This window comes from Ostrea edulis, chromosome 7 (genome assembly GCF_947568905.1).
Source record: "Ostrea edulis chromosome 7, xbOstEdul1.1, whole genome shotgun sequence".
NCBI lineage: Eukaryota > Metazoa > Mollusca > Bivalvia > Ostreida > Ostreidae > Ostrea > Ostrea edulis.
Window position 1 is genome coordinate 3781313 of NC_079170.1, and position 24185 is coordinate 3805497.

The window sequence follows — 24185 nt, forward strand, 5'->3', positions numbered from 1 at the left end:
CCTGTCTTGGCACACTAATTTTGATTACGGATAGCTTCGTTTAGTTGACCAAGACATATAGGGATCACGGCGGTGGGTGTGACCGGTCGACAGGGGATGTTACACCTCCTAGACACCTGATCCCACCTCTGGTGTGTCCAGGGGTCCGTGTTTGCCCAACTATCTATTTCGTATTGCTTGTAGGAGTTATGAGATTATTCACTGTTTGTTATCTTCACCTTTATAGGAGTTGCTTATAGGAGTTATGAGATTGATCACTGTTCGTTATCTTCACCTTTATAGGAGTTATGAGATTGATCGCTGTTCGTTATCTTCACCTTTATAGGAGTTATGAGATTGATCACTGTTCGTTATCTTCACCTTGACGCGGGTGATAGCTGCAGCTCTTAAATGACCGGTTTTTGGAAGCAACAGGTGAATTGTCAGACAAGTGTAAAATGGACTAACCAACCTTGATTACCTGTGTTAGAGTACGACAGTCCAACTGCTGCAGTGAATGAATGAGGTGAATAGCAGGATTTTTCTTTGATGATGGATGTCCAACTGCACCTAAAATTTGGAGACAATTAGGATTTAAGAGTGGTAGCCAGAGTGAGACTCAGCTCAATATCTGGATTAGTCAGATCCAGATCTAGATGAGAAGTCAGACCCAGATCTAGATGATAGTGCTGGAAGTCAGAGTGGAACCGAGATCCAAATATGGACGTGAACAGTAGCACAGACAATTAGTCACATCATAAGAAGCCAGAGTACCGCGGCTAATTGTGTCACCGACAGTGAGGTGGGAAAAAGCATCAGAAGAGGAACAGCAATACACAATACAAACTAAGGTCCATAAAATAGTGAAATACGGAGGGCTTGAAAAATATGGCCGACAGTCGCACATTCAGCTGAAAAATGTATATTTCTTGCTGTCCAGACCTACACACCTGACCACACAATAGAGGGGACATTGTTATTCACATTTCTATATCACAGTATATTGTTATTACACCGAGACTGAAGCCATGTTACAGAAACAGTAACTTTGATGCTCAAATGACAACAGATTGTAAACATGTATTAGAAAATGCAGAGATAACAAATAGTGATCTATAAGGAATATAAGATAAAGAGTTGGGCAAACACCGACCCCAGGACATACCAGAGGTGGGATCAGGTGCCTAGGAGGACTAAGCATCCCCTGTTGAGCAGTCACATCCGCCGTGAGCCCTATATCCTGATCAAGTAAACGGAGCAATAAGTAGTCAAAATCAGCATGCAAAGAACGGCCCAACAATCGGTATCAAACACGCCAGACGGCATCTGACCCAATGGCAAGAGCAACATGTCATTTTTCAGTAACTTTGAAGTTTATTACACCAGTCTAGCTGCCACCCCCCCCCCCCTCCCCTAACAAAAGTGGGATAGATCATCAAAATTTCTGCAGCAGTTGACCCCCCCCCCCCCCCATCACATGGGACACATTGTTTCCTATCCGACTCTGTCTATCCACAATTACTTGTAGAGGTTTGAATACCAGTATTAGAGATGCTCTGCTGAATTTCATTCATTACAAAGGGAAAAAAAGAATGTCGAATGTGGTTTGTAGTAGTAACATTTCATTTTTCAGTAACTTTAAAGTTTCTTACTCAAGTCTAGCAGCCCCCCTCCCCGACAAATTTGAAAGAGGGATGAGATAGGCAGGAAATTGACACATTTCTGCAGCTACATGGCCTTCTTCCCCACCCCCTCCCCTTCCCCTCACATGCTGGTGGTACTCTGCAGCTGTCTATCCACAATTACTTACAGAGGTTTCAACACCAGTGTTCGAGATGCTCTGCTTCATGGTGTAATATATCATCCATTATAAAGAGAGAAAAAAAAAAGTCAGATGTGGTTTTGTTGAAATTTTATTTATAAAATGAAATTTTTATTTACATCAGAACAGATATATTTCCTAACAAAATTCTATATTTCCTAACAAAATTCCTCTCCAATATTCAGCGAAGCCTCTGGTACAGTGATTTACAATGGAAGATCCTAGACACATTAAACAATAACAATTATATACAGTTCTGTGTAGCATATACAGCACTATTAAGTATCACATGACTCGGGACTACAGGGAGCGACATTCTTTGGCTTCTCAATGGGACTATGTAAATATTCATAACAATGTACCTCATAACACGGCTGCTAATCAGAATTGTTCTTTTTTTTTGTTTGCTTCTTGTTTTTTTTTCTTTTTCATCATTTCTCTCCTCTCTCAAAACAATTTCATACTCAACCACTTTGATTTACTCCTCTTGTGAAAACAGAATCTATGGTCAGGCAAAGGTCAAACAAAATCAAACAGCACTAAGTTCTCTGAGAGTTATCAGGGCAATGTTTCCCAAAAAATGTTGTATTTCAGAAAATATAAAAAAAACATACTGTCACATCATATACTATAATTTGTATCTCTATTTTCAAAAAGCAACCAATCAGAATAAAGTGGACAGTAAGCGGGCCGCTCTTCAGGTCAGTGCACGCACACACACACACAAAAGGAAAACTGAACGATATCACAGGGTTACTTCACAATGTTAATCAATCGTAGATATACACAAAGTTATCAATTTCATAAAAATCTCTTGGTAAGTTTGTGTGTGTGTGTGGATTTCTATAACTTAAATTTGCTATTTCCAGTTCTCATGTGAAGCAGCATTTAGCCCAGGCTTGAAAAAACTTCATATTTATATCACTTTTTTTTTTTTAATCTTTTCAGTACTCTTTTGTGAGTAAACTTTTGCTTGTTTGAAGCTGAACTTAATGTTTCTTGAAAAAAAAAACCCACCCACATAGAATAGCATTTTATCTAAATTTGAATGATATTAAGAAATTGATCTCTCTTGATGTGATGTACACCAAATGACAGTAAATATCTGAGATTGCGACAGTAAATATCCAAGACTGCGTGAAACTGCATTGTACATTATCTCTTTTATGAAATAAAACAAAATTCAGTCTCCCTTTAAAGCTTTGAAATTTTGAAATGTATGGGGCCCCAGAAAAGCTGTCATCACATATTGTCCTTTTTAAAACAAATATGTCAGAATGTCCAGTCTCCGTCCACTGTCTCCGCCCAATCTCCTGTCAACATTAACCTACTGAAAGACCATTTAGAAGTCTGACCAATAATTCAGAACACTATTCTATTCCATTGTTTAAATGACACACTCATAACAAATATCTGTCTTTAGATAATTCAAAGGGTTGAATCATCACAATATTAGCCGGCAAGCACACACGAACATCAAATAAAGGGGGGATAATTCAAATCACAATAGCACTATACATTAGGATTAAAAAATTCGAAAGGAATGCTTCTTTCATCACAGTAAGTAATAAAACAACAAAGAATGAAATCTTCATTATCAAAATAAATATACAAGTCCATATTACTTTTACTGGTATATATATTACATATCTGCATATTTCTTTCAACAGATGACACATACCAATCTGTATTAGTATTGCACATATTATTTCTACTGGACGGAAAGTTAAATATGTGAGTATCGCTGCACTAGTACAGTTTTGATCTCATTCTCTAACCCTGTACCGAGAGTTTTTCATAACTTAAAACATTTTGATGATAATAAAAGAAAGGTGTAAAGTGCATGTATCTTTCAATAAAATTAGAACTTGAATTCCTATAGATATACACATACATAAACATATACCACCACGGGACGTCAAAGTTTGGCACTAGAGCTAACATACGTTATAAAATACAAGCATTAGTCAAATAATATCAACATTTAAACAATTAATGTCATGGATTATCAATCAAAACATCATTTAACAGTTTAGATAAAAACAAATACACCCATCTGGTATACACATAACTGACAAGTATTTGACACAAACTTGTAAAATGTCAACTAAAGGAGAAATGAATAGAAAATAAAAATTGATAATTAGTTTAAAAACTAGAATTCAGATATATAGCAGTGACCACTGAAAATTGTTTTAGATTTCTTTAATTCTACATAATTAAAACATTTAGTCATCAATGTGGAGTGTTTAATTAAAGCACATCGGACAAATATATTCAAATAAGCTTGTTAAACTATTCACGAACCAGACTTTTGTGTTCATAAACTGAGAATAAATTCAAGTCTGAAATTGTATCCTTGGTTTGTTGATTTAACAGAGACACTTTACTCACATTTGATTTACATTTAAAATTGAATTGTATTGCATTATTAATATTCATGAATTATAATTTATCAATGGAAAATTTGACTCAGTCAATATCCACTTTATGGTCATGGGCCCCGTTTTACAAAAGCACTTACGACTAAGATCAAAATCTTCTTTTGCAATTTATTTCATTCTTTAATTGATTAAATGGTGATTTTAATGTAAATAAGAAGAATTTAGATATGTAATTTTATATGACTATATATATAATCTCACAAAATTAATACAGTTGACAAGTTTTTAGAACTATGTAACATTTTTAGCCTTAGTCGTAAGTTCTTCTGTAAAACAGGGTCCTGGAGCCTGCAAGCACTACTTTATCATTTTTCTTCTGTTCACTTAATAGAAAAAAAAAGAATTTCTCAGTGAGTCACTTTGTCATTAGTATCTACATTTTTTTGGCTCGGTTAATTTCATTTCTCCCACTATATGAAACCCAAATATAAAATAAATCTCTACAGAAACCAACCTGGACAGCAAAAATTTACAACTCAAAAATTACAACAACAAAAAAAAAGCAAAACATGTAATGACACAAATACGATTCAGTGTTGAAGGTTGATTATTAAAAAAAAAATGCTGATTATTTAAAAAAAGGTTGATTATTTTTAAAAAAGGTTGATTATTTAAAAAAAGTAATGATTCTTGATTTTTCTTTGTACTGTAAAAAAATAAAAGCACTTCTGCAGTGCACAAAAATTGTACCCTTTGTGTATACCCTATTCAAAACTCATGGCAAAATCGTACACAAAATTCCAGTCTTGTATTTAAAAACACACATGAAAATGTAAAAAGAAAAATAATAAATAAAAAAAAAAAATGATGGAGCAAACCAAAATGATGGAATCGTAACAAACACATCATATGTTAAAAATCCATCAACTCAAAACCACAACAAGTGAAAACTGATGATGCATAGAATTTTACACATTACAATCTCTTCGGAAGCAAACTGAAAGATTTGCCTGCAATTGGATGTTCATTCTCAAGAGCCCCCCCCCCCCCCCTTCTCTCTCTGGTCCAGCCAAAAGCTACTGAAATAATAACTACAAGACCACAGTTCTTAATTCCACCCAATAACCTACAGTCATGCAGCAGATAGTACTGTGTTGTAATCATTGCTAACCTACAGTCATGCAGCAGATAGTACTGTGTTGTAATCATTGCTAGGTACAGTTAAACCACAATCAGTGGAAACTTGTCCACAGTGAAAATTTTGCTAATATGAAGCATCATTAATGTTTGAAAGAAACAATATCAATTGAATCAGATATAACATAATTTGGACACCATTTTCCATCAGAGGGTAGTTGTGAATTATGAGTACTGCAATAACTGCTGTTTGGAGTATATTAATCATAATTAATCATAGTAGTAACAGGCAAAACTAACCATTCAATGCAATGATTCTTGGTTTTAAATATGTATGCACCAATACACATTTTTTCTTACTGCACAATGAACAACGATATACAGTCTCGAACATTAGTAGAGCTATTGCAGAAAATAGAATTTAACAACAACAACAAAAGGTACAGACACAGTCAGTACAGTATATCTGTCATATTTCTTACCAATCTTACTCAGTATATCTGTCATATTTCTTACCAATCTTACTCTTTCATGCATGACTATTTTGCTAAATTCTCCAGTTCTGTTCACAGTAAAACAGAGAGAATTTTTGTACATGTTCATGCTGTAAATTATGCCTCACGTTGACACTTTTTGATCATTTCTTCAGACTTGACTTTCATGGTCCTCCTGCTCTGACGAATGCAGCAGTGAAGCTGAAGAAGAAGTTCGACTACCGTGTCGACTTTTTTTGCTCTTTTTTCGCTTGTGTTTATGTTTCTTTGGCTGGTTTTCCTCTACAGGAGTCCTTGACGGTTTGGGTGGCTTGGCTGACGATTCACTAGTTTCATGTTCGGTTTCTCGCTGGGAAGTACTGACTTTTGATATTCTTGATGTGTCCTCGGTTTCAGAGTCAATCTCTTGTAGAGAACAGTCTGCTCCTACTTTCGGGGACTTTGACACGGTTGACTCGTCCACAGTTGTCGTGGATCTTGAGGAATGTCTTGAGGTTCTGGAGGATGCAGATTCTGCTCCTCGAGATACCTTTGAAGCTCTTGATGAGGACTCCACACTTCCTTGACTTGTGTAGCCGTCCTCCGATTTCGAATAAACACTAGGTACGTACTCGGAGTCGGACTTGGACTTCGTAGTCTCTGACCTTCCACTCTCCGACTTAACACTGCTTGTTTTAGAACTTGCATAATCTGGTTTACTGGCAACATTTGGCACTTCTTCCCAGTGTAATTTTTTGACTTCCTTCGAGGGTTTAGATTCCTCCAGAAACATCCTACGATGACTGCTCTTCGAGGAGTCTGTTCCATGTAGTGATATATCGGTCACTGACATCCCTTTCAACACACTATCACTACCACTGGGTTTGGATACCTCCAAGTCACTACCGGACTCGTCCGTCGGGGAAGCCTGTTTAGTTAATGCTAGAGGAGACACTCTGTTGTAACTGAATTGTTTGGTGGTAGCAGATTTGGGGCTGGATTTAGGAGTTCCAGCTGGCTTTTTCACTGTTCTCTCACCCGGTGCTCTGTGTTTGACCCCATTAGGGATATTGTGGTTGGGCGCGGGCGAGTCACGGCTAATAACAGCCGGGCTATGATGATGATTCTCAATTACAGTCTTGCCTGGCTCCTCCTTTCCAATAAAAGGGGACAGTTTCTCAATCATACTGGGGTCTGACACAAAAGTTTTACCCTTCGTAAGGTCAATGTCGCGTTCCCATGCCAACTGTGCCAGCGTCATTGAGAACATCTTCGCCTTATCATCTTCGTCGCTGGAGTAATCCGACTCATTGAAGGACAGTTTCCTCTTGCGTTTAATCTTACCCAGCTTGAACGGTTCTTTCTTTCCTTTGTTTTTGTGTTTCTTTAACTGTTTGATGATTTCTTTTCCAAATAACTGAAAAACAGATGAAGAGGACTTACTAAACTGTCTGTAATGTCTCATAACTCAGTCTACATTTAAATCACAAATCTGTAAACTCAAAGAATTCCAGGCGTATTAAATATCTACAACAAAGTATGAGGGATTCAATGAAGATTTCTGCTCCTTACAACAATCTAAAATTCTTTTTTCTGTCAATTCTTTGTTTTACCTAATTAAGCATTGAAATTGTTTGATGCTTTCATTGACGTAAACCATGGTGAAATCAACGCAACATGCCCTGTTTCTGGACACCCATCATCTATAATACTGGTGGTCAACCAGTTCACATGCATTTATCATATCATACACGCTAACTAAACAGCAAATAAACCTTTCTTATTGTTGATCTGATCATTTTACCATCATGTAAAATATCCTGGATCTTCCAGTAAAATTTATTAGAATTCGTTAAATTTCATATGCGTAATTGTGATTTAGAGAGAGACTCTTATTGACCAGTGGGATTTTCTCAGTAACAAAATCAACCATATCTTAACCTGCATACCATATTGGTCTCCATGGGAACTACAATAAACCAAGGATGTGTTGACTTATACTGTGCATGTCCTACTGCAGTGAAAAATCTAGGCATTCGATTGGACGACAAGCTAGGACCACGAGGCCATGTACCCTGCCAAGAATGGACGGGACACAAAATGGCTTCTGTAGATCTATATACTTAAATGCTTCATAAAATAAACTTTTTTTTTAAAAAATTCATCGCTCTGCAGTGGGACGTATTCATTATATGGATTCTGGGTGGGGTATATGGACTCGCATATTCCCTGTCAAAGTATATATTTTCCCTTACTTAATGGCTCAGAAGACTATAAACTATGACATGGAATGTGGGTTCATATATCCTGAATCCCAGAATCCATATAACGAATAATGGACTGTGTTTGGAAGTGTTCACGTGTTGTCAGTTTCAGACTGGGTGTTGCCGTTATAACATTCCCGGAGGTCAGAACTACATCTATATAGTGATTGTGAATACCAATACCAGCATGCTCACTGAAAGTTCTTAACGTGAAAATTATTAAAAAATGTTTACGAAGTTCCACGTAAACTAGCTAGAACATGGGTGAATTGAACCCTCATTTCTCTTAAACAGAACAGTGAATTTTTCCCATTTCAAATCTAGCATTTGTGTATGTTCAAGAAAATACATCATTCATTCGTTAAAGAAATTGATATACTTAATAAATCTGAGTGAAATTCATTTCAAATATTGATTAACTGGAGATACTGCTTTCATCATCTCAATCCTTAACTTCACAAAAATTTCTAACACACACGTAACTGCATGCCCATGTTCAAATTCATCCATATCTAGTTACAGCACAAACCTTTACCATTTAAGCCGACGTTGGTAAGCATAGATTGACTAAAATCATAACATAGTGGATTAGAGGAATGTACAAAGAAGGACAAAATGAGGGATAATGCCTGTACACCTAGTCTTCACATCACACATATCTTAACAGATTAGACTGAGAAACCTATCTAATCTCCATGGACCTAATCTCTAATTTGTCTTTCACTGTGAAGTATGGCAGTAAATATTTGATATTACATGTAGCACCAAATACAGGAAAAGTAGCAGAATCTAGGATATAAAATGAGAATATGAAGGCATTTGATTTAGAATTTTAGTTCTTTTTAACGTATGAAAGGTTATGCATGATGAGATTACAAATCCACACTTAGTCTATGCGACACCTCCTGTGTATATGGAGTATGTATAGGGATCAGTATCGTACCTTCCAGTTGGAAATGGCACCCTTCCGTTGCTTGGCCTTCGTCTTGCTGGACGTTTTAATGACCATCAGGCCTCGCTGTTCCTCCACCTCTTCCTCAATGTCAGCCAGGTTCTCCTTCGGGGGCCCCATCATTTTAATGGCGTACATCTTCTGGAGATCCAGCAACTGACTTCTTGAGAAACCTCTCTCCAAGACCACGACTATTTTGGCCCACTGTCAGGAAAAATAATTCTTAGAATAAATTGTATTAAGCTGATTTTAAATTTTTGTTTAATAAAGCAGATTAGACAACTGGCATTTATATAGGGTCCTGTGTTTAGGTCACATCATCACTGTGACCTTGACCTTTGACATTCACAATGTATAGGTGTCATTCTCCAAACTTAATCATCTTAAATAATGAATGCGATGTCTTTATCATCAATTAGTTGAAAAATACTTTGAGTTATCACATCCCATTCCAAAAATAATTATTGCATTGTGAAAATCTCTGATTATCATCTACTGTGTAATCGTATTTCGTGAGAGCTCAATGTCATGGATTTTGAGAGCACTCCTACACCTAAGTCATACATATAAATATTTCACAAAATACGCAATTTACATTATTTTTCTAAGTGCAGAACACATCCATGAAATTACATCCAAACAAAGCTTCAAAAAAATCTTGAAAATCCATAAAATTAAGCCAAGTCAAATTGAACTAATTCCACAATACAAAGTACTCTTAGATGTGCTATCACCAAATACCCCCCCCCCCCCCCCCCCCCCCCCACCCCCATCACACTGGAATATTCCATGAAACAAAAGTGTACTGTAGTTACCACCACCCCCTCCCCTGTCGTATTGGAATATTCCATGAAACGGAAGCTGTGGTTACCCCTCCAACACCTACCTGCTTTCTCCATTCCTTCTCTGATTTGGCAATGACCATTTGGTACGTATTTCCCATCATGGCAATCAACATGTTCAGCAGTAAGATGGGGACCAGCATCATAAAGATGGCGAACACAATCTTTGTCAACCCGGAATATTTAGTGTAATTGAAATCCTGGTACTGTGAACATAAATAGATAGGAAATAAACATCAACATATAGTGTTCTAAAACCCCTAAAAGAGAAACAAGTCATATTTTACATGTTGAATTTTAAACATCTCATAAACCTAATCATGGATTCACTAAATAACAGGCAATTCATAAATAATTACGTCAAAATTCTTAAGATTAGCTTCCAACAATATATTTTCACAAAACCACATCCTGCTGTTGCAGTCCAATCTAATATCATGTCAAGGTGTACAAATATACTCCCTCCAACTTCAGGGCCGGCAAAGCTTACAGTAATTTTACAATGGCATTCAGATAAGAGGCCCATGAGCCACATCGCTCACCCGAGTCACCTTGGCCCATATCTAAATATTTTCCATATATATTTGCATGTAAAATTGTGGTCCCTAGTGGCCCAAATCTACCCCCAGGGGCCATGGTTTTAACAAACTTGAATCTGCACTATGTCAAGAAGCTTTCATGTAAATCTCAGCTGTTCTGGCTTAGTGGTTCCTGAGAAGATTCTTCCTATATATTTGTATGTAATACTTTGATCCCCTATTGTGGCCCCACCTACCCCCGGGGGCCATGATTTTTACAAACTTGAATCTGCACTATGTCAAGAACCTTTCATGTATATGTAAACTTCTTTGGGCCAATGATTCTTGATAAGATTTTTCTCTATATATTAATATATATGTAAAACTTTCGTCCCCTATTGTGACCCCATCCTACCCGTGGGGGCCATGATTTTAACACACTTGAATCTGCACTAAGTCAGGAAGCTTTCATGTAAATGTAAACTTTTCTGGCCCTGGCAGTGATTCTTCAGACGAAGATTTTTAATGATTTTTCCTTTATATTTGTATGTAAAACTTTGATCTCCTTTTGTGGCCTCATCCTACCACCGGGGGCCATGATTTTTAAAAACGTGAATCTGCACTATGTCAAAAAGCTTTCATGTAAATTTGTACTTTCCTACCCCAGTGGTTCTTGAGAAAAGTTTTAAACATTTTCCCTCTATATTTGCAAGAAAAACTCTGATCCCCCTTGTGGCCGCATCCTACCCCTGGGGGCCATGATCTTTACTGACTTAAAATCTGCACTATATCAGGAAGCTTTCATGCAAATGTAAACTTCTTTGGCCCAATGGATCTTGTGAGGAAGATTTTAAAAGATTTTTTTCTATATCAGTATGTAAAACTTTGATCCCCTTTTGTGATCCTATCCTACCCCCAGGACATATAATTCTAACAAACTTGAATTTGCACTATGTCAGGAAGCTTTCATGTAAATATCAGCTCTTCTGGCCCTGTGGTTCTTGAGAGGAAGATTTTTAAATGACCCCACCCTATTTTTGCAATTTTGTGATTATCTCCCTTTTGAAGGGGGCATGGTCCTTCATTTGTACACATGTGAAAGCCCTTTACCAAAGGATGTTGTGTGCCAAGTTTGGTTGAAATTGGCCCAGTGGTTCTAGAGAAGATGAAAATGTGAAAAGTTTATGCCGCCCTCGACAGACAAATTTTGATCAGAAAAGTTCACTTCAGCCTTTGGCTCAGGTGAGCTAAAAAGACACATGTTACACAAATGTTACTCTGATGAGAAAGTTGGCACAGAGAAATAAAAGAATTGAATTGAACAATTAGTAAAACATATACATGTATCAGTTAATTAATTGTTAATACAGTATGAAAACACTACACACAGAAAATAATGGTGTTCACACATCATAATAAACTGAGCTAAAAACGATGCTTACTTACTACACCAGACAGACTCATGAGAATGATGTGAAATATCTCACAAAAAATCCTGCATCGCTAAAAATATCAAGATCACTAACGTGCCGACTAATCTGAAACACGGTGCACAGAAAAACAAAATCAGATCGTAGTCTAGATCCTAAATGTTCTTTTCATAGTTCCTACTATATTTCAGAGTGACCCAAAACTTTCTATCAGCTAAGATAAAGATGGATAGGGGAACAGTTCGTAAATACAAAACAATAACTGGGTTAAAGTCGACAAACAGATGTGCAATTACTAACATAAAGACAATATTAATGTGCAACAGACTGGGTGCAAGTGAGATCAGGTGGGAGTTTAGTGAACATAAACAAAGTCCCAAAACATCTCCATTAAATCACAGCTACAATATTCATAGATAACGATGAAAAAAAAAAAAATGAATTTCTGGACGAAATTCCGTGTACCTGAGACGTGGTTCCTCCACGGCTAAACTATGCATGCATGGAACAAAAACAACTGATAAACAGCAGACATTGACGTGGTCAAGTGAATAGGTGTCATGCATCACGGGCCATGATAATACTCCCTGGTCATGCTTGAGGGGACTGATAGGGATGATCTCAGGATATAAATGGGGTAAGGATCCAATGGGGGTGGGGTGGGGGGAACAAACAAGGATGGGGAAAGTTTGGGAAAATTTTCGATATACAATGCATGGATCCAGTGGTTTTGACAAGGAGGAAATTTAAACTGAATACATGCATTTTTAGAGTTTTGATTGGTTGTGTATACACTTGGATTTTGAGGTTGATGGAGGGGATAGGTGGAGGAGTGACACGGGTACCAGTCCATGTGTATGGGATGATATACCAACAGCAATGTTAAACCTCGAGTGACACTTCATCCTTATGATACAGAGACAGAGTCCTGTAACGTCCCTTCAATGATCATATGGCGACTACACAGATCATCTTTATGGTACGTATTCATCACAAATATAGGTGTGGACATTTTGAAACTGAGTCACCCCTTGACTTTGGTCATCTCTTACACACTGTAGTGTCTACAGCTTCCTCACTATAGAACCAGGGTTGTTATAGAGTGCTTGTCTTACATACATTGAAAATGTGAGTATTTATGTTCAAAGCAATGTGATTTTACAGAATGTTACTATTAAATTACACAATGGTTTAATTAAATATTGTATTGTGAAGACATTAAGTAAAATGTTGATGGATTGATTAATATAGCGTGAAATTCTCAAAGTTGAAAATGTTTTGCTTTTATACCCCAAAATACCTTAAATTCACCCAAGGTCAAAATACCTTAAATTCACCCAAGGTCATTTGGAAGAGGGTCAACACTGTGTCGCCGATGTCGTCAAATCCCTGACTTTGAGTGCTGGTGTTTCCTTGGAACAGGAAGTAAAAGGCTGCAAAAAAAATACAGGACATGGATCGTTACTAAAAGATCGTTACTAAAAGATCATTACTAAAAGATGGTTACTAAAAAAATACAGGCCAGAGATTGTTACTCAAAGATCGTTACTAAAAGACGCACATTTATAGAAATGAAAATACAGGCCAGAGATCATTACTAAAAGATGCACATTTATAGAAATAGTGGTACAGTGGAACCCCGTTATTACGTTTTCCATTTTGTCACGATAAAATAACGTAATACCAGGGGCAACGTAATAAACGTTCCCAGTGAAATCCGTTAAAAATATCATTTGGAAATTGTATATCGTCCGTTGGTACTCCGTGAAGGGGTGTGTGAATATATCTTTACTGTTTCTTTGTTTAAAAGATTATTATACTTTGTTTTATTTACATTTTATCTTTAATGTCCGTAATTCTTCATGTTCTTATCCCTTTTCTTTATTTCTGGTGTAGGATACATAAGGATGTTTTGATAAACGTTGTTTTTTCTGCATTCGTTTGGACCGCCATTTTGTTCAACTTTAAAACAATGCGTTCATGTAAATTTCTATCAATAACTCGTTCCGGTTCGTATTCAACATTCGTATTAAAAAATAACAAAACATCGTTTTATTAAGTTCTCTAATTACACAATACACAACACAATAAAAAAAAATCCCACCCCAAAACAACAAAACTATAGACACAAAACGCACACGATACCCAACACTTACACACTTTTCTCACCAACGATAAACACGGAGAACAATTTAAGCGCAATCCACATAAAAAAAAAATATAATGATGCACGAAGATTTCATTTATAACGCTAAATGATGGCACTAAAATCACGTGCGCATCAAGGGATTTTAGAATATTCACTGAGGTAAATGCCGTGCGCGAATCGGCCGATAACACAGGACAGTTTGATTGGTGTATGTATGGACGAGATTTATGAACATGTCCAAACAACGGACAATTTTTTAATTAACCACCTTTCGTCACCTATGTCCAAGCAGTTACCCAAGCGGTTTTAACAATGCTACGATAAATCTTGTCTTTCATGTTCGGTACCAAAGCTGTCCGTAAATAGAGTTTTAATAGCGAAGGTAATCACACTATACTGAACACTCAGGTGGTTGAGAAATTATTTCTTCGATTATCAAAATATGAAAAATGAAGTAAATTTCATAGAGTACAATGTCTAAATAAACATTATTTAATTGTTTATCACTGGCTTCGATACGAGGTATTCACCTGTATTGATGTCGCTAGATCTATCGAAGCGTGATCAGTCAAGCGTCTCTAATCCCCAAACAGACCAGGAAATTTACGTGGTGACTGCCTCAGACAGTCAAGGTGTGAATGGCTTATTATTTTGAGAATCATTATTGAATAATTAGGAGTTTATTACGTTTTTGTCGGAATTTTTACAACGTAATACCGAGTCCCGGCATCTTAGGGCAACGTAATAACGAGGTCTATTTTATATAGGTTTGTTAAGAAATGGTTTTGTGCTTTGAAATTCCAACGTAATATGCGGACTAACGTATTACAGGGGGAACGTAATAACGGGGTTCCACTGTACATACATGAGCCTAATAAAGTTAAACTTCTTTAATCTGGTTACCAATAGTACCAGAAAAATGTTTTGGATTAGACAACTAATTCTGCAATACAGAGTATCATTTTATGACAAAATTAAAAGTTTCGGTGCAGAAATATTTACACAGTATATATAACTTTTCAGATTGCACAATTTCCAAATAAAACGACTTTCTCTCTAGTACATGAATTATCTGCACTCTGATTGGCCGAAATATTGCATCCTAAAAATTGTAGAATATTATATTGATTCTCCAGATTAATATAACTTTATACATCTATACACAAAAAATTTATTGGAGGTACAAGAATTTTTGTCTACTTTCAGTTGGCGAAAAAAAAATCTAATTTTTTGTTGTTGCTATTTTCTTTTGTTGCTATTTTCTTTTGTTACTATTTTCAGTATATCAAATGTATGATGGAGCATAATTCAATAAATTATTATATAGCTAATAAATAGTCTTTTATAAAATCTGCGTAAAATCTAGAGAATGTTAGCGTTCAATATCCTGAGAATTTATTGAACGCTAACTTTGCATTGCGTAAATATGTATGCGCCCGAAACATTCCAAGTATGAGTGTTCAATATTTACATTACCGTCACAACGTGAACACGCCAAAATGGCAGACGACGATCCTCCGAATCTGACAGAGCCGGCATTTGATATTTACTTAAGCAAAATGTTTTACTGTACTTAAATTATGATGTCCCCATTCACAAAATCAGTTTGCCTCATGTATTAATGACGGGTTAAATATTGAACAGTTAAGAAATGCATGTTGATATTGCACACTGCCAATATTGATGAATTCTCGTCTATTTTGGAGTATTTTGAGTAAAAAGGTATATAATTTAACAACCAAATACTTTAGCTATATAATAAAAGGGTTATTGAACTTATATTGGTGAATATCGGCACTCGTTGGCTGTAAAAATGCACTCGCAAGCTTGTGCATTTTCACAGCTAACTCGTGCCAATATTCACCAATATAAGTTCAATAACCCTATATAATTTTATATTCTCTCAGTAGATGAAATGAATATGTGTAGAAATGAAAGAAGTCTTTGCCATGATGAAGGAGTTGCATCGTTAGTCTGTTATTTACCGTTTTACCAGGAAGACTCAGTGCTACAAACCTTGTGTGAATCCTATGAGGAAAATTACATATATAATGCCAAATCTTAGGAGGTCACCAAGCAACATTTTGTAGATCATGGTGACAAAAGGCCCTGTTAGTGTAAAGGTCCTGAAAGAACAAAGGTCAAAGTGCAAGGTCACACAGTTAAAATCATCGTGCAAGACAATCACATTCAGTCGTGTATCAGTAAGTGGAAAGACAGATCAAATTATTTGACATTTTCCCCGATTTCATTGTTTCTATGAGTTGAGACAACATCAGTCTTGCTATACGCCAGCATCGGTGTTTATCTTGGCCCCCGTACCCTGTACCAACAGTCACACTGATGAGGAACAAGAGGTACTGTGAGCAATGCTCACTAAGAATACCCCCCGCTTACCCCAATCTCCCAAAGGGTGTTGGTAATAGGTATAAACTACCTCTTTTCTGAGTGTAAAAAACAAATGGCATGACAAACCGAACCATATTGCTACTTCGATGTCCAGTGCGCGTGACCTTTGACCTTTTGACCCCAAAACCGATAGGAAACATCTTCATCCCATGGGTAGTCCATATGTATGATATGGTGACTGTAGGTGGAAAGGATAACGCTTTAGAGCCTGGAAACCATATTGCTACTTCCATGTCCAGTGCACGTGACCTTTGACCTTTTGAACCCAAAATCGATAGGGAACATCTTCATCCCATGGGTAGTCCATATGTATGATATGGTGACTGTAGGTGGAAAGGATAACGCTTTAGTGCCCGGAAACCATATTGCTACTTCCATGTCCAGTGCATGTGACCTTTGACCTTTTGACCCCAAAATCAATAGGGAACATCTTCATCCCATGGGTAGTCCATATGTATGATATGGTGACTGTAGGTGGAAAGGATAACGCTTTAGAGCCCAGAAACCATATTGCTACTTCCATGTCCAGTGCGCTTGACCTTTGACCTTTTGAACCCAAAATCGATAGGGAACATCTTCATCCCATGGGTAGTCCATATGTATGATATGGTGACTGTAGGTGGAAAGGATAACGCTTTAGAGCCTGGAAACCATATTGCTACTTCCATGTCCAGTGCGCGTGACCTTTGACCTTTTGACCCCAAAATCGATAAGGAACATCTTCATCCCATGGGTAGTCCATATATATGATATGGTGACGGTAGGTGGAAAGGATAATGCTTTAAAGTCCGGAAACCATTGCGTCTACAGACGGACGGACGGACAGACAGACGGACAACCTGATTCCAGTATACCCCCCCACAACTTGTTGCGGGGGGTATAATTAATAGTACTGCTCGTACACCACAGATTCTGCTAAACTGAGCCATCAATTGCATTGTTTTGATTAACAACAGAACAGTTTCCCACCCAATTCTTTTATTTGAGCAAAAAACCATGAATGTAAACAGTGACAAACATCTTTTTAAAAAAATCACAGTACTGAAATGATCTAATTAGATCAAGGGAGAGGTTGTAAAATTTCATCGGAAGTTCTGTTGTTTTCTCGGCACATAAAAAAAAAAGGACAATTGTTAAATAACTACAACTAGCTGGCACTTTAAACATCGAGCCACTGCCTTGTATAGTGGTGACATCACGCACTTCCCCCTCCCCCACATCCTGGATAGAGGTCTCAGTCTTCTAACATAATGGTATCATGTAAATAACCATAGAATGAAATATCTGGTAATTCTCAATTACTGGTACAGTTTGATACCATTCATTATACACGTAATTAATATTTAATTACGTCATTCATTAGTATAATAATTCAATTGTAATCTAATTTCTGTAAACAAGTGAGATAGTCATTCTGTTATGATTACAACGTCCCCGGTTGCTACACTAAAGGGGGTGGGTGGGTTGGAAGCCTGCCGTCTCGTACTGCTAATGAAAGGGTCAACCTAACAACGGTCTGGTTTCTATTTGGAAATTTAACCGTTAAACAGGACATCAGCCTCTCTTAGAAGTGAGAGCAATGCCTAATGGCCAGAACCACTAACTGATCACTCACATTGATCTGAAAATCAATACTGTCTGTGAAGGGCTGAACTGATTTCAATATCATTATTTCCAAACAAAAGTTTAAAGATGCTGAGTAAATATTGACAAGTACTAAACGTGTACTGAATATTATTTTGTAATGAGGAAATTTTTTCAAAAGGGCATCCTGGTAACAACTGACTTCAAACAGCAACTGTTCCCGATTCTCAGACCGCCGATCAACTTCAAACAGCAACTGTTCCCGATTCTCAGACCGCCGATCAACGGCACAACATAACCTGTGCTGGAATCGATAGACTTTTTTTCAAAATATCTAACTTTGACTTTGAACAGATAATTTTAATTTAAGTATTAAGTATCGTAAGTGCCATGGAATCAATTAATCCCACTCTGTATTCCAAGTTAACTGAAGATCTTTCTTGAGTACAAGTAATTACTAGTCCAGGATTAACGAGATAATGAGCTCCAACTGTGTAAGAGTTTAGTGAGTGAAGACTGAACTTCTTAAAGTGGTAGAATTTTAAAACAATTTTATAAAAGATCTTGTTAATGTACACACAGCACAAGTGTGCATGATAAACAGTCATAGATTATTTCGATTAGTACAGAAATCCACACCGTTTCACTCCGATACAAACGTATACCTAAAGAAAATGTGGTCAAAAATATCAGAAAGATGTATCCGAACTGCACCATATCATTGAGTATCATAACGTACATCATCACAACCATCGGTCCCGTGTCTGGGTGACCTCTGAAATCAGGTCAAAGGTTAAAAAAAAGTCACGGTTGATGTGAACATTACAAGGGTTCTTAAGCACAACGTGACATGACTGCCCCAGCTATACGCGCCTGAAAACAAATAACATAGCGCGGGGAAACTATTCAAATTTTTGAAATTGATAATACAGGGAACAAATTGGAATTATAAGAATCAAACATTCTTTTTGAAGAATTTATCGATGTGTTAACTCTGGACATTTTACCCACAAACTTAACATAAAAGTGCTTCCCTACTATTTCATTGTAGGATATGTACCCTCCTTTCCATATCAATATTTACAAGAACCATCATACATACAAGTTTGTTTCAGATTTCCTACCATGAGCAGAGTTAGGGCAGTGAGCAGTTTCACATCTAAATTTTCAAATCTTCAGCCTGTTGCACTGATGGGTAGTTTATGTAAAAGACACACCTCTGAATTGTTAGTCTATATAAATTCATTTAACACCCAAAGACAATAAAATAACATCATAAATGACATCATTTTAATTTTTTTTTTATTTCTTCCCAAAACCCGATTAGCACATCACACACACAATAAATTCCATCAGTAAAAGCGATCTTTAGCATTATCGGTCGTCATTTGTTTAATTGCTGTGAAGCGAAGCTAGAGCATCATTGAATGAGATAATCGCATTTCAATCAATGCGGCCATAAATTCAGAAAAAGATCTCATTCCGCATTTTTTATCTCAAGAAATTGTTCCTACATCCCCCCCCCCCACTTACCTGGCAAAGAAGAGAAGAAATAACCAGGCACAGGGCACTGCTAATATCATCAGAACGTCCTCCACCTGCTTCAACTCCAGGAACCGGAACGGTATACAGGCAATGAACAGAACACACGATATCATAAACAGCGTCTGTGCTGGCGCATTCTTCTACAAAAGGAATGAAAACAATATTCAGTTTCGTGAAGCATACATCTTATTTTAATGTAAGCTTCCAACAATACACAAACACTTTAAGATATATCAATGATGTATATTTCACTATGCGATATGAATCGTCAAGTTCATCCCAATGATGCAAAAAATAATAATATGGTAACAAATCTGTTACAGAAGTTTCGTGCATTGAAAACTTTCCGAGTTTATCCTGTGTTTGATTCACTCTGCGTCTACTTACACAATTTTTTAAGAAACTAAATATTCCCTGAGTGCTGATTTCAAAAATATCTGCCACTAACGTTATGGAGCATCCTATACATGTCAAAATCTCACACACAATTCGAATCTGAAAACAAAATATGGAACATCATCAAATAACAGTCTTAGCAATCATATTCGGACAGTCAACGATAACCTTAATATTTCATGATGCCACAAAGAGCATAAAGTTTTTAAGTTGCATACAAAATTAATTCCATAAGATTTAATCAATAATAATTCCGTAAGATTTAATCGATTAATTCCGTAAGATTTAATCAATTAATTCTGTAAGATTTAATCAATATTTCCGTAAGATTTAATCAATTAATTCCGTAAGATTTAATCAATATTTCCGTAAGATTTAATCAATTAATTCCGTAAGATTTAATCAATTAATTCCATAAGATTTAATCAATATTCGTTAATTCGGTAAGATTTATTCGTTAATTCTGTAAGATTTAATCGATTAATTCTGTAAGATTTAATCGATATTTTTGTATAAAAAAATACTTACTATGTCTTTATAATCATTGACGGCAAGAAGGTTTGATTTGGGTCGCAAATACACAGCTACACTAATTAAAATCAACTGCAAAAACGCCAGAATTAATCGAACAAAAAACCGCTTCTGTAAAAAAAAAAGAGAGAGAACCATACAATTACAATGTGAAAGCTAAGAATTATCTTCATATAAAACACAAATTAGTACAGTAAAACTCCTCAATACTATCTCCCTGAAGATGAAGACCCCTCCCCCCCCTTTTTCTTGAATACTTTGTAATTCATTGATTTACCTGCACCCTGAGTTTTAGAGAAATATCATGCAACACCTTGTACTCGGAAAATGCCATTCAACAAAACATTTTCGACATCAAGGTAATACAGCAAGAAAAATTTCAGTAAGCAACGTTTCAGTAATTAAGAAATGTTTCAGCAATGCTCAAGGTGTTTCAGCATGTATGCTGAAACATGTTCAGCATTGATTCAGCAAGAAAAATTTCAGTAAGCAACGTTTCAGATTTGTTTCAGCAAATTTTCAGCAAAATATTTTCATGAGGGATGCTAGGTTTCTTCTGTTTCTAAATTCTTCATGAATTACAAAAAATTATCAAAGATAATTCAAGCAACTAGATGTGAAAGTAAACAATGGGGGATATATGTGTCTACTGAAGGAATCACTGAATGCATTTGTTTTTTTTTTAGGTAAGTCACCAGTTGTAGGTGAACTATCACATATTCAGACCTTTGCTTTGCATTCAGGGCCGTAGCAGTAACGCGCCAATGCCTGTCGCGACACAGGACCTCCAAATTTTGTGTGCATGATGTGTATGTCCCCCATCATTTTTGGATAGCCTTTACTTTTGGGAAAAACACAAGAAAATTAGCAATTTCAGTTTTAAAACTTTCCAAATTTCTGGCCCCTCTATACCTATGGACCTGAATTCATTCATTTCAACAGATCCCTAACTTCACTTTCTGTTGTGAGGGGATGGTAAGGACCTGTTGGTGGGGGTGGGGGTGGATTTTGTACTAACCCTGGCAAAGGCCTTCCACTTCTCATCTAGAAGCTGTCTCATGACTCCGCCTTCTAACATCTCTAAATGGTCATCATTCTCTCCATTAATGATGATCATTAAGGCTGAATTCCAATCTACAAGGACAGACAAAAAATACATCATAATTGCTGCTGGTTTTTGTTTTATTTTACTTTTAGATATTTTGTTAATTATGTTTTCTTTCTAAGATAAATCGTTATGTGGCTATCTATGACTATATAATCATCATGTAACAATTATCAATTCTGTTAATTATTTTCATCACAATTTTTAATATGCAACTCATTAAATTGACATTATTCTGAAAACATATCAGGAGATACATGCAAATGAAAGTTTAAATATCTTCAAATTGCTCTGATCAAATGTTACCAATCGATCTCAAAAAGAACTATACTTGTGTCTCCATTGGGTCCTATTGAGTCCAGAGCCAGCAGTGGATACAAGGAACAAGTTATGTTACTGTAACGCCACAGTTCCTGAAACGAACGAAACAATACGATATATATATATATATATATATATATATATATGACTGTAATACAACAGTTCCTGTAATGTTTGAAAACAATGAAAATTGTGATATACGACTAGTGTAATACAACAAATCCTGTTAGAGAGTAATGTAATATACCACTGTATTACAACAGTCAGACAATGTAATATACCACTGTAATACAACAGTCACACAATGTAATATACCACTGTAATACAACAGTCACACAATGTAATATACCACTGTAATACAACAGTCAGACAATGTAATATACCACTGTAATACAACAGTCACACAATGTAATATACCACTGTAATACAACAGTCAGACAATGTAATATACCACTGTAATACAACAGTCAGACAATGTAATATACCACTGTAATACAACAGTCACACAATGTAATATACCACTGCAATACAACAGTCAGACAATGTAATATACAGCTGTATTACAACATTTTTGTAATGTAATAGATAATATAATATACAACTGTAATACAATAGTTCTGTAATTCAATACAATGTAATATACTATTACAAGCTCAACAAAAATTTTATCTATCTAACAAATAAGGACAAATTTACTTGGTTGATGATTAATGAAGACAAACCAGTAATTGTCAAATTGAGTGAATATTTAGTGCAAACTTTCAGAAAAAGAAGTGATGCTTTAAAACTGCAAAAATCATTATAGTTTATTATTCATATATTGGTATACTACTGATACTGTCCATCTACTTGTATCTATACATGATTAGCAATTCATATATGTATGTACTTGTTTCCACAACATGCTGCATCCACACGCAGTTTGCAGTCTATGTAACCTGTAGTTAATGTTGTAAACTTTCTTTCTTTTCTGAATATCCTTCTTTATAAAATGTCTTACTGTTATGCCCTCTGGGCCCAAAATTGGAATAAACTTATCTTATCTTATCTTATACTATTGTTACAGTATGTCCTTGTAAAGTCATTGAGATTTGTGTAATGAGTGAATATGATTTGATATACCACTGTATATCCTTGTAAAGTAATGTCATTGAAATACAACAGCTCCAGTAATATGTTATGTCATTTTTGGGATCAACAAAGTACAAATTTTGTTTGCTGACAGGATGGAAAAAACAGAGTAGTCTCTTTTTTTTTTTTTTTTGGAAATCATGTATCAAACAATTTATTTAACTTTGAAATTCATGAAAATCAACAAGCACTAGACACTTCCACCACTGGCTTGAACAGACATGCAGCATGTCACATCCGTTCTGAACTTTGTCCAAGAATTTTAAAAGCCGAAAATTGTAATTTTCCTGTTTATCTCTGCTTCTTGTCTAGTCATTATATTTCTGTTTCTTGTCTAGTCATTATATTTCTGCTTCTTGTCTAGTCATTATATTTCTGCTTCTTGTCTAGTCATTATATTTCTGTTTCTTGTCTAGTCATTATATTTTTGAATATCATTTAAACCTCACATAAAAACTGATAAGGAAATGAGAGGAAGTAATATACAAATGAAACTTAGATGATTTCAAATTACAGGTTTACAAACGAGTTGTTAATACACCTCTGTACAATAATTTGACGCCATCGTCAGCCTTCAATGTGCCAGTCCTGACTGTGTCCAGGTTACAGAAAGGTTTATTTACTAGTGCCTGTGTTGGGCGCTTTGTCGTCATGGCGGTTCCATTTACACAAGAAATTAAATTTAAACATCTCAGGAATAATTTCCACCTCACAAATACCTTCATATTGACATTGCAAGGATCAGTCTGCAGAATTCAATTACGGCAATCTAAGACCACCAAACTCTCTCATTGATTATAATGCAAGGTCATAAAATCACTAGTTGTCTATTTCATTCCAAATGGAATGTATACACATCACAGACTAAATTTTCAAAAGGTAATAATAAAGTTTCTTTTCCTAAAACGGGAGCATTTAATTAAAAGGTCACCAAAAAATCATTAAGTTTCCTAGTTGTGTATTTACAAATTAAATACTGCGGCAAATGATGTATACAGTTAATTAGGACGTGTGGGTATATCTTTCACGTTCATTGATTCTGTTTACTGTGAAGCGTCCCTGATCTAATGTACCTTTGAGCACTGAATTAAAGTACAAATCCCGAGTCCTGAACTTACCAGAAAAAGCTCCGCCCACCGATCATTAATAATTTCATAGTTGGAAGATGATAAATTTCATATATGTGTTCTGGCTTGAACAAAACGGGGCAAAA

The 24185-nt window shown here is 36.0% G+C and overlaps 1 protein-coding gene across 1 annotated transcript in view; it reads right to left on the reverse strand.

Moving 5' to 3' along the window:
• Positions 1-1876: 1876 nt before the first annotated feature.
• LOC125654944 (uncharacterized) overlaps positions 1877-24185 on the reverse strand; it is a 60192-nt gene continuing 37883 nt past the window's right edge. Inside the window, exons 7-16 of the mRNA XM_048885058.2 lie at positions 21852-21933; positions 21434-21549; positions 20413-20526; positions 19876-19983; positions 19477-19628; positions 15967-16076; positions 13128-13234; positions 9898-10059; positions 9003-9215; positions 1877-7212 (exon numbers count right to left, since the gene is read on the reverse strand). Of these exons, the coding sequence (XP_048741015.2) occupies positions 5968-7212; positions 9003-9215; positions 9898-10059; positions 13128-13234; positions 15967-16076; positions 19477-19628; positions 19876-19983; positions 20413-20526; positions 21434-21549; positions 21852-21933 (2409 nt within the window). The 3' untranslated portion in view covers positions 1877-5967. The remainder of the gene's footprint in view (positions 7213-9002; positions 9216-9897; positions 10060-13127; positions 13235-15966; positions 16077-19476; positions 19629-19875; positions 19984-20412; positions 20527-21433; positions 21550-21851; positions 21934-24185) is intronic.